The sequence below is a fragment of the Ursus maritimus genome, unplaced genomic scaffold (assembly GCF_017311325.1).
Source record: "Ursus maritimus isolate PB19 unplaced genomic scaffold, ASM1731132v1 scaffold_12, whole genome shotgun sequence".
NCBI classification, from domain to species: Eukaryota; Metazoa; Chordata; class Mammalia; order Carnivora; family Ursidae; genus Ursus; species Ursus maritimus.
This window is the reverse complement of record NW_024423564.1, coordinates 30,062,906-30,074,740: the sequence shown is the minus strand read 5'-3', so window position 1 is coordinate 30,074,740 and position 11,835 is coordinate 30,062,906. Positions and strand designations below refer to the sequence as shown.

At 44.9% G+C, this 11,835-nt stretch overlaps 1 protein-coding gene and 1 pseudogene across 4 annotated transcripts in view; one reads left to right on the top strand and one right to left on the bottom strand.

The window, feature by feature from the left end:
• Window positions 1–11,835, top strand: part of ZNF326 (zinc finger protein 326) — a 64,357-nt gene that overhangs the window by 16,191 nt on the left and 36,331 nt on the right. For 3 of the 4 annotated variants that reach the window (XM_040627058.1, XM_040627056.1, XM_040627055.1), the window contains exon 1: window positions 11,329–11,484. The exons of the other annotated variant lie outside the window; for it this stretch is intronic. In XM_040627058.1, the coding sequence (XP_040482992.1) occupies window positions 11,469–11,484 (16 nt within the window). In that variant the 5' untranslated portion in view covers window positions 11,329–11,468. Of the gene's footprint in view, window positions 1–11,328; window positions 11,485–11,835 lie in introns of those variants that run through there. 4 annotated transcript variants of the gene reach the window in all.
• LOC103663101 lies at window positions 1,420–11,470 on the bottom strand (annotated as a pseudogene).

Here is an 11,835-nt window from a genome sequence, read left to right as displayed (position 1 = left end):
TTCGTTTCTAGGGCCAGGGCACATATTTTGTCAAAACAGCTAGAGTGAAACCATGCCATCTGTATTCTCCCTCTCCCAGGCAGGTTTGGAGTAAGAGAGGGAGTGGGGGAAGAAGGATGAGTTCCCAGAGTTAGTAATTTTGTCCACTGATCCCAGCCAGGGCAAGCAGATCCCTGGAAAAAAACGGCACAGACCCCTTCCCAGCTACAGCCCTCTTATCCTCCTACTCCATCCTGCCCTTGTCTCCATACCTCTTTTTAGAGTTCCTGAAAGGATGTGGTTGGAGGGGAGGAAATTGTAGAGAAGTGAGTGGAACACAGCTATTCAACACTCAGCATGCGGTGTGGGTCAGAAAGCTCCTCGGGTTAACCTTACCCTTTTTCTAGTCTTATTGCTCCCACTTGTTAGTGAAGTGACCTTGGAGAAGTACCCTCTTGTCCTCATCTGAAGAGTCAAGGTTTGGATTGGAGCTAGATGATCTTCAAATGCCTTTTAAGACCTGACGCTGGGGATCTCTCGTAATTCTTTGGCACAGCTTTGCAGTTCCTTCATCCAAGACAATGCAAAGCAGCATGTACTTTTCTTAGGGGTCTGTTTAAAAAGAGCCAGGCACCTTCTTTATACAAGAACTCACTTTTCTACACTCATAGGTTTCTTTAAAAACAAGTATGAGGACTGATTGGTCAGAATAATATGCTTCTAGAAAGATCTGGTGGCAGGAAGGCCACTGATTGATTGAATGCACTACTTATTTCTCCTTAAGGACTACATATTGGCCAGAGTATGACTCCATATGCTTTCCTTCCTTCCTTCCTTCCCTCCTTCCTTTCTTTTTAACAGGCTTTAATTCACTTTCTTTTTCTTTTTTTAAAGATTTTATTTATTTGAGAGAGTGAGAGAGCACAGGCCGGGAGGAGGGGTAGACGGAGAAGTAGACTCCCCACGGAGCTGGGAGCCTGATATGGACTCCATCCCAGGACTCTCGGATCATGACCTGAGCCGAAGGCAGATGCTTAACCAACTGAGCCACCCAGGTGCCCCACTTTATTTTTCTTGTATAAAACTTTGGAGGCCACAGTGGGACCCAGGGTCCTCTGCATGGAGACTCTGGTGTGGGTCTCTCTAAGATGGTCAATGAATTCCTGCTAGAGAGACTCGGTGAACACAGTCTCTTTCCAGAGGTCAGGGGTGAGATAGCTGTAGGTCTTGGAAATGTCATCAAAAGTGGCCTTGGGACGCCTGGGTGACACAGTGGTTAAGCGTCTGCCTTCGGCTCAGGGCGTGATCCCGGTGTTCTGGGATCGAGCCCCACATCAGGCTCCTCCCCTTTGAGCCTGCTTCTTCCTCTCCCACTCCCCCTGCTTGTGTTCCCTCTCTCGCTGGCTGTCTCTATCTCTGTCAAATAAATAAATAAAATCTTTAAAAAAAAAAAGTGGCCTTGGCAAAGTTGCCCAGGGTGTCAGTGCAGCCCCTGGCCAAGGTGTAGCAGTCGTCACTACCGGCCATCATCAGTAGCTTCTCCATCACAGGGCTGAGGCAATCCCTCTGGGGGCAGGGATGAGGCGCACTAGCACAGAGCCACAGCAGCTGGTCACCTTGTATGGGACAGTGTGGGGCTTGCCCGTCTTGTTCCCCCAGTAGCCTTGCTGCACAGGGATGACGGAAAGCTTGGCCAGGAGGATGGCCCCATGGATGGCAGTGGCTACTTCCTTGGAGCACTTAACACCTAGAGGTATCCATTGTGATCTCCAATGGCCACGAATGCCTTGAACCCGGTCCGCTGGCCAGCACAGAGCTGGTTTCACACCGGCATCATCTTCAAAACCTTGTCCTAGAGGGATACCCCCAGGAAAAAAGTAGTGATCTCAGATTCCTTGTTGGGGAGGAAGAAGAGACGGATCTCCTCCAGGGACTTGACCAGGTGGCCCACCTTGGTGGCAGGGATCCACTCCTCGTCCTCAGTCTTGCCTCTGCCAGCTCTGCAGCCCTGGCCTCGGCCCCGCTGAGGGACCCTCCATGATGGAAACCCCAGCCGGGATGCTGCTACTGCCCATTCCAGGGTCCCCAGGCCCTCCGGGGCCTTCCCGCAGCACCAGTGCCATCCATTTGGTGTTTTCTCGGAGAAGAAGCTACTTTCCTTTCTTTAAGCCTGATCTCAGCTAGTTCGTTCTTTGTCACGACTGTGGATGAAACTGTACAAAAAGCGAAGTAAGCTTCTCTTTCAAGACGGGAGAGTGAGCCTATGTGCCCTTCCCTCCCTGCTAAGACTCCCCTGGGATAAAAATAAACAAGTATAAAAACAGTGTGTGAGGGGAAGGGATAGAAGCCAATGGAGATTTTTAAAAAAATGTCTGAAAGATAAAAAGTGAAAGGGGAGGATTATGGTTGGATTAGGCAGAAAGTACCACAGGCTAGAATATACAAGATAAAATGGCAGTTAGAAACTTGAGAAAAAGCAAATTCTGAACAATGAAGTCACAGGCCACACATGAAGCAAACTACATCCAAACATGAATATAAGCAGTTAACAGAGTGTAAGAAAAGGCAATCCATTTGACCTTGATGCTAGAAATAGCCTAATTTGAGAGACCCAGGGGTTATAACACTGGGTTCATGGAAAATGTCATCCTAGCATATTAATATTGAACAATGTTCATTCGATCATAAAATATATGCAGCATATTGACTTGTTACCATTATTTTATATTTTAATAAACTTTATTTTTTAAAAGTTTTAGGTTTATAGAAAAAATGTAAAGATAGTAGAGAGTTCCTCTATTATTAGCATTTTATGTAAGTATTATCCATTTGTTATAATTAGTGAATGAATATTGATACATTATCAGAAACTAAAGTTCATGTTTTATCAGATTTCTTTAGTTTTTGCTTAATGTCTTCTATTCCTATTACATTTAGTCATCCTGTCTCCTTAGGCCCCATTTGGCTATAATAGTTTTTCTGGCTCTCCTTGTTTCTGATGACCTTGATAGGCTTGAGGAGTACTGGTCAGGTATTTTGTAGAATGTCCCTCATTTGGGGTTTGTCTAATGTTTTCCTTATGATTAAATTGGGGTTATGGGTTTTGCAGGAAACACCACGAAGGTCAAGTGCCATTTTTGTCACATCAAACCAAGGGCACATACTATCAACATGACTTATCAACTTATCACTCTTATTGACCTTGATAACCTGGCTGAGGTAGTGTTTGCTGGGTATCTCCAATGTAAAGTTACCCGCTCCCCCATTCACACTGTCACTCTTTGGAAGAAAGTATGCAGGCTTTTAACTTCTAAAGTCAACCTGTAGACATTTTGCGATTGCAGTACAGAATGTAAATATTAACAATTTTGTTGGTGGTAAAGTGGTGCTGACAACAATGAAAGGCAGAGAAAAAGTGGAGCAAATGGGAAGGGGGGGCAATACCTTCATTTTATAGAAGAGGAAATGCACAGATACTCTATTAAAAGAAATAGAAATTTGAGTCCTTATTTGAAAACATGAAAATGTAGTTCTAATAGAGGAAATAGAAAGCTATCATTGCTATTGAACTTTAGGAAGATAAGGATAGTATGAGATACATGCTTATTTTCAAACTGTGGAATCAATTGATATTCACTAAAGTTGGTAATCTAAGAAGAGAGATAATAGAGTACAATGGAAGGAAATGCCAAATGATCTCAACCCCGGATGAAACCAGAGTTTCACCTTTCCAAGCTAAGCAAGGAGGAGAAGAAAGGCTGTCACTTTTCATTGGAAGTTCTTTTACACTATTGCATTTGTTACCATGTGCACAAATTGTTTTCTTTAAAACCAAAGATGATGTATAGGGTGCTGCCAGGACTCGTACTAGACCACCTCATATGATCCCTTTTGCTAACCCACCTTTGGTGATCCAAACCTACCAGCCATTCACACAAACCACGCTACCACGTGGTGTTTTGTTGAGGCAGGAACCTTACTTCTGAGAAAGTAAAGGGGTAATCTTCTTAGGTCTTTGAGTTGTAGGAAAGGCATTACAAAAAAAAGACTCCTTTTGTTTCCCTTGAAATAAGGGTTAGGAAGATTTCAGTTGCAAAAGGGAAATTGGCTGAAAGATGCATCAACTGTCTCTGGTTGAAAAGTATTGGCAGTCAGTGGAAATCCTCTGTGTGTTTCCTGTGTTTAGCATTTATACAACATGTTTCAGTTTAAAAGCCCTTTACTGTCATTAGTTAATTACCTCCCAAGGGCTGCAGGGTATTTACAGGGAATACTGGAACCAAGCCAGCTTTTAGAGCCGAAAGATGTGCAAATGTCTATACCAGCCCCAATTCAGATGTAGTTGCTACACCATTTCCCACACAGGGATCGATTGGTTAATGTGTGGTTATTCAATCTCTAAAGTTCCTTTTCAAAACTTGACATCTTCTCAATACGTACAAGTTACTGAAACAGAAGAGAACTTATTCCAATAGCATCACTTGTAAGTGTCTTGAAAATCAACAGTGGTAACGGTTTTAGGTTTATCATTAAATAAGAGTCTCCAAAGTGAAGCCTAAATACTGGCACTTATTAAAATCGCCCTGGATGATTCTAGAGTAGAGCCAGTCTTGAGAACCACTGACTTAAATGGCCGACCGAAGCACCTTCCCTTATTCTCAACAATAATTATATCTACAAAGAAAATGAAATACAGTATTTAGCTAAAGAGAACTAATTGTTAATAGATGTTACATCCTGTTTTGTATCAAATACATATTTTACATTATAAAAGTGCTAAAGGGGCGCCCAGTGACTCAGTCGGTAAGTGTCCAAATCTTGGTTTTGGCTCAGGTTGTGATCTTAGGGTGTTGAGATCAAACCCCACACTGGGCTCCGTGCTCAGTGCAGAGTCTGCTGAGAATTCTCTCTCTCCCTCTCCCTCTGCTCCTTCCCCCCAAATAAATAAATAAATCTTTTTTTTCCTTTTTTTTTTTTTTTAAGATTTTATTTATTTGACACAGAGAAAGAGAGAGACAGCCAGTGAGAGAGGGAACACAAGCAGGGGAGTGGGAGAGGAAGAAGCAGGCTCCCAGCGGAGCAGGGAGCCCGATGTGGGGCTCGATCCTAGGATCCTGGGATCACGCCCTGAGCTGAAGGCAGACGCTTAACGACTGAGACACCCAGGTGCCCCTCAATAAATCTTTTTTTTAAAAGTGCTAAAGAAATTTGGAGAATATAGAAGAGTAAGTATGCATGCCTGTGAGTACGTAAAAAGTTATCGCAAAAAGACTCACTGTTCATGTTTTACAATTTTTCTTTCCATTTTATCTCTATGCTTTGTCTTTTAAAAAATTATTGGCATTGCTGTTATCAGATTCCGTATACAATTTTGTGTCTTGTTTTTCAAGTTTACCATTATAATAAGCATTTTCCACTGTTCTATGATTTAAAAGATCATCTCTAAAAACAAAATCTGAAATGAGACAAACAGGGAAATTCATATCCACAAGTGACTCAGAATAGAAATTCAGGTACTTTCAGAGAACAGGCCCCCAGGAATATTCTCTACCCCACGTCCCTTTAGAACATTTCAGACCAGCAGGAACTAGATAGAAAGATACATGCTCCATTTCTGTAGTCAAACCTTGACTATATTTGGTGTGTGGTGCCCTCTACTGGGTCTTCTAGGACTGTGCCCTTTTCCTGTTTCTAGGTGTTGGCTAAGGACCCTAAAGAAGGGGGGTTAAATTGTATCTGTACGTTTGAATTCTGTTTGTTTGTATTTTTATTTACATCTGTTTCCCTAATGTAGAATTGAAGCTATTTAAATACAGGAGCTCACTGTGGGTATGTTTCCTTCTTATTCATCCAACAACATCTTAGAGTCTACCATATGCCAGGTACGGTGCAAGCAGGCTGCGGACACAAAGATGATATCTTCACCTTCAGGTGGCTCATTATGTAGTGGGAGTGTCACAGCCAGGTGGGATAGCCTACTTGCTGAGCCCTGGACAGTCCAATAGGAGAACTTGACTCGTGTACATCCTTCTCCTCTCTCTAGGAAAATCACCCTCTTCAACAAAGCATGCAGCTTTGGGAGAGACACATGTAGCAGAGCCAGGAAGAAAGGGGACACCTTCCCAGCAGGGCAGATTTACCAAACCAATTCTGGCAGTCATTGGGGTTGACAGATGCCACAGACAGCTTGCTCTCAATTTACTTAGAAAATTAAAATTTATGGTGGACTAAACACATTAAGAAGATAAAATGAGTGGCAATAATTCAGAGGCTTAATTGAGCCCCTGGAAGGGAATAAACCTCATTTTCTAGAAATGTATACTTTATATAATACATACCTAAGGAAGGAAGGTAACTCTTACATTTTGCAGGTTTTTTTTTAATAGAGGGAGGGAAAGANTGGGAGAAGGGGCAGAGGGAGAGGGAGAGAGAGAATCTTAAGCAGGCTCCATGCCCAGTGTGGAGCCCAATGTGGGGCTCGATCTCACAACTCTGAGATCATGACCTGAACCGAAATCGAGAATGGGTTGCTTAACCGACTGAGCCACCCAGTCACCCCACACTATTACATTTTGAAAGCATTTTGCATTTGGAATTTTACTTTGCTTTTTGGGGAAGGAAATACATATGAAACTAATTGAGTTTTTCGAATCTGAGGAAAGCCTAAAGCACAGGACAGAGGGGGAATCTCTAAAGCATTCATGATCACTTCTTTGCTACATACTCTCTTTGACTGCATTATGTACAATTATGCAAGATGATCTGTAGATTGTCAAAATCTCTCTTTTTTATTTTATTTTTATTTTTTTAAAAAGATTTTATTTATTTATTTGACAGAGACAGCCAGCGAGAGAGAGAACACAAGCAGGGGGAGTGGGAGAGGAAGAAGCAGGCTCCCAGCAGAGGAGCCCGATGTGGGGTTCGATCCCAGAACGCTGGGATCACGCCCTGAGCCGAAGGCAGATGTTAAACGACTGCGCCACCCAGGTGCCCCAAAATCTCTCTTTTTAAAACCTGAGCACCTTGATGATGATATTGGGTCTACAGGTTGGCTCTATATGGCACTAGACCTAAGCATGACTACATAATATCTGTCATGAATGTGGAACCAGCAATCACTCGTCGTGCAGTCTTGAACAAGTAACTTAATTTTCTCTTTAACTTCCCTCATTTGGAAAAGATATAACCTAGCTTATTGGACGGATGGGAACTAAGGCATGTAAAAACACCCATCAGAATACTTGGCACACAATAGCTGCTCCAGAGCATGATGGAGATGCACGTGTGGGCTCTGGAGCCAGGCTGCTTGGGTTTCAATCTTGGTTCTTCTCTCTTTTTCAGTAGTGTGACCTTGGGCAAGTACCTTTACCTTTCTGGGTCTCAGTTTCCTTATCAGTAAAGTGGGGGTGACAGTACTACCTACATCATAGGACTCTTAGGCAGACAAAATGAGTTAATATATGTAAAGTGCTTTGGAACATTTATTAATATATAGGGCTTCATGAAAGTTTATTATTTTAATTGCTATTCCTTTTAGCTTTTAGAGACACCTGAATCTTTTTGAAGTTCCGTATTAAAGTCAGAGACAGACATTTTCTCATATGTATAAAACACATCCATTCGGTGCTGTCATCACCAGCTGTTTTCAGCAGCTTTCAATTGCTATGGTTCTGTAACCAGCTCTCCTTTGAGAAGTCCTCAGAGCCCTTAGCAGAAATTACTTTGTTTACGTTAAGTTTGGCTGCTTTGCTTTAAGATAGTCATTGTTAGTTCTTGACCTCCCTAAGTATTTATGAATTCCCTAAAGAACATGGGGAGTAAGAAAGAGTGATTTGGAGCAAATTAGGAAAGCATTGTGCAATTAGGACTCCCCTTTGTAACCCTACTGTCACTCTCCAAAATAATCATGGGATGCTGTGGTTTTTTGCAGATGAAGCTCTGGGCATTTCAGTTCAGTCTCATAGGTCTTTTCTTCAGTGGTGATTTTTTTTCCTTCTCCTCAATATACAGTGCCAATGTGCTACCTACCGGCCACATAAAAAGGGTACAAAGAAGGGTCTGCAAAGAGTCTGAGCAAAGAGCTAGACACAGCTGTAACTAACTAACTCACTCACTACAACAAGAATCCAGTGGTGCTAACCGCTATTAAGGTGACATAGAGGGAAGGGGCTTCTAACTAAGAGCTTAGGGAGAGGTTTAAAAAGAGGCCACATGATTATTGAACCTTGAAGAATGGCACAGGAGGAGAGGGAACACAATAGAAGCAGAGAGAAGAAGGTGAGCAAGGGTTTGAAAATGCATGACTTGTCTGGGGAGCAGCAGATGGTCCCGTGTTGCTGGAGCAGAAGGTATGTGGGGGGGGGGGCTTTGGAGACAAGGAACAGAGGCCCCTGGTTCTTCAGGGGGTCCACTCACCCAGCTCTTCTCAGGTTCTGGGGAAGGGGATGGTGGGGCTTCTCTGACAACTCCCTCAGGGTGAGGTCTTAGGTATAGCCCCCCATTTTCTCCTTCTCCCTGCAGGCTTCTCTTGGCCTCAGCCCATATATCCTTTTAATCTCTGCACTTAAAAAAACCATATTCTCTTCTCGTTTCCAATAGGCTTTGCTGGTCTGGCATTGACTAACTTGCTGCCTATTGCGAAACGAATGGAGAATGGAATGGCCTAAGACTTTGTACAAAATACTGGCCCCTCAGGGTAAGAATCTAAGCCTAAGCAAGTGGGAACAGGCCCAGTAGCCTGGCTGGTTTCTGGGGAATAGGAGAGAGAACAATGAAGGAAGAAAATGACGTTTGGCACATGGTTGGTGCTTAATCAATATTTGCTCAATACAGGAATCTAGGGATGACTCGATGGACTGTCAGGTATTGCAAGGTGTCTCAGGTCTCGTGGGGTGACTCAGGTATTGCCGCCTCAGTCAGAAACGTCCTCTTTGGAAAAGAGGAAGGAAGGAGAGAAGATATCTGTGTATTCTGGCTCTCCATGCATTTGTGCTGAGGCCAGATTTCTTCTAGAGTTAGCAGTTTCATGGCTGGTAGTGTTCTCTTTCAGGAGAGAAAGTAGTGTGTGTGTGTGTGTGTGTGTATGCACATACACACATGCATGTGCACACATATGTACATAATACACAAACACAAATAGTGACCCAATTACTTACATCATTATACTCATGACAAGACCTGAATACCACAGGTTACAAACCATTTCTTTGCTATGATGCCAAGAAAAAAAAAGTTAAAAACTGTCAAGAGAGCTCAGTTTGACTTGGTAAACATATGTGCTCAGCACTTAGGATACAAAGAAGACTTGGTTCTAATCTCAAAGGGCTTTTCATGTGGGTAGACATAAAGCCAAACAGACTGTTTAATGCAAGGGAGATAGTGCTCTAACAGAGGTGAGCTCGGGGCCTTGCTACTCCAAGGATGGTTTGACCAGCAGCAGCAGCAGCTCCCGGAAAACCTGTGAGAAACACATACTCTCGGGCTCTAACCCAGACTGACTGAATGTGAATCTGAGTTTTAAGGAGATTGCTAGGTGAATCATGTGCACATTCATATTTGAGAAGTGCTGGCCTCGGGTGTGGGGATGGGATGTGGGAGTGTTTCTTAGTGGAAGTAAATCTTGAGCTATGTTTTGAGAATGAGTAGGATTCACTGGGCGGTATACCAAGCAGAGAGAAAAGCATAAATAAAAGTTTAGCGGCATGAAAAAGCGTAGGGATGTTTTGGGACTTAAAATTGCTCACCAAAAGGGAGAAGGATGGGAGAGGAGGAGGGAGAACTGCAGGAAGATGGCAGGTTAGGCAGCGGCCGGATCCTGCCGCACATGGTCTAGGTTACGGAGCTTTGCCCTGACCCAATCCGTAATAGAGATGCATGATGAAGTGTTCAGATTACTGTTTAGAACACTGCAGCCCTGAGAAGCCTGAGAAGGTCAAGGCCAATGGGCAGAGAAATTATTTAGGAAGCTACAGTGATAGTTTGGGAGAGGTACCGCAGGTAGTTCAGTGGGAATGGAGAGAAGGAAACAAGTTTAAGAAATTTTAAGAGGTAATATGCAGATGAAAGACTTCAGTGTGGACCGGAGAGGGAGGATGGGAGAGGCCTGTGTCTTGTCTAGATGAATCGTGTAGGATTCCAGCTAGGATTAGTGGGTGGTTGCTCATGACACCACTAACAGAGATGAAAGAATAAAGGAGGATGAGCAGGTTTGAGGAGGGAAATAATGAGTTCAGTTTTCAACATGTTCAGCTCAGGTGAATAGAAAACATGTATAGGAGAGGGGGGAAAAAGAAGAAAACAAGGGTGGAGAACTGGGTGAATCAATCGGGGTGGAGAAGGAAAGTGATGACGCAGAAACAATGCCCTGTCAAGATTTGGGGCTCCGGTAATACACAGAGTGTATCCATGAATTTTTCCTCCAGTCCTATTTCCACAGGCTGCTGCCTTGGAACTTGCTTCCAGCAACTAATCGGACCCCAAAGAAGAGAAAATGGTTTTGATTCACTGTTTCCTATCCTGTGATCGACTCATTGTTGGCACCATTTGCTCTACTAAAAATAAATAAATAAATAAATAAATAAATAAATAAATAAATAAATAAAATAAAAATAACCTGGAGTTAAGCTGCTGCAGGATCAGAAGGAACAAACAATTGTCTTTTTCCATATTGCCTTGTGGGGTGAATAATTTTGCCCACTTCCCCAACACTACTTCCAAAGTGGCAATAATACAATACCAGTATGTGTGGGTGTTTGTGCATGGTCATTCTTCAAGTTCTGGATGAACTTCTGCCACAAATTTTCCCTGTCTTTGAACTTTTACAGCCCTTTTATTTTGCACTTTAAAATTCAGAAATTGGTAATAGCTTGTCTTGGATCATTCCCATAATTATTTCCTATTCAGCAATCTGTTCTCCTCGGCTCACACAGCTGTAAAAATCGTCCGGGACTTCTGCGTCTCCGCAGCAAAAAAGTCCATAAGTACTTTAACATTTTCTGTACTGTCGTCACCAGCCAATAAAAAGCAAAAGGTCGGCACGTGGTTTATTAGTTTGGGCAAGAGGAAGGTATTCCAACCCGATCCTTTCGCTTTGCCAGGATCAAACATGGCGGACCGCAGACAGAATTTCCCGAACACCCAGTTCGCTTTCCCATGACCCTAGTCAGTCTTTAGCGCTCCTTTTTCCACCTTCCTTCCTCCTCCGCTGCTCCAAAAGGGTCAGCACCCCGGAGCGTGACAGCAGACCTGCTTCCCGCCCCCACCCGAGGGCCCGCCCACCACCCCGCGCCAACCAATCGCAGGCCGCGCTGCGGCGGCTGGCAGCGCCGGCCGGCCCCGCCCCTCAGCCTCACTGTGGCCTGCGGCTCCCGGGCCGGTAGCGCCGCTTTCGGTCGCGCGGACTGGTGGTGTGGAACCGCGGGTCGCGGGTGTTCGCCGCCGGCCACAGCTCAACCCAGCGCCGCCGAGCTTGTGAGCTCCGAGCCTCCGCCATGGACTTCGAGGACGGTAAGCAGAGCCTCTGGCTGGTCGCCGCGGCGGGCGGGAGGCGGGGTGGCCGCCCCGGGGGTCTGTTTACGGTCTCAAGATGGCCGTGTGGGCTTTGTTCTGCGGGCCCGGAGGCCGCCCGCCCGCCGCGGGCCCAGTGCCCGGAATCGGCCCGTGTGGGGACCCGCGCGCCCTGTCGCTCCCGCCCGGCGCCCGCTGCCGCCGGGGACCTGGGAGTTCGTGCCGGCCTCGGTGCGGGGAAGGGCGCGCCCAGAGCGCCAAGGCCTCCGGACTCGGGCCCCGGACTCGCGCTCCGGACTCGCCCCGGCCGCGGTGCGTGGAAATTGCCCCGACGCCTCCAACTCCTCGGTG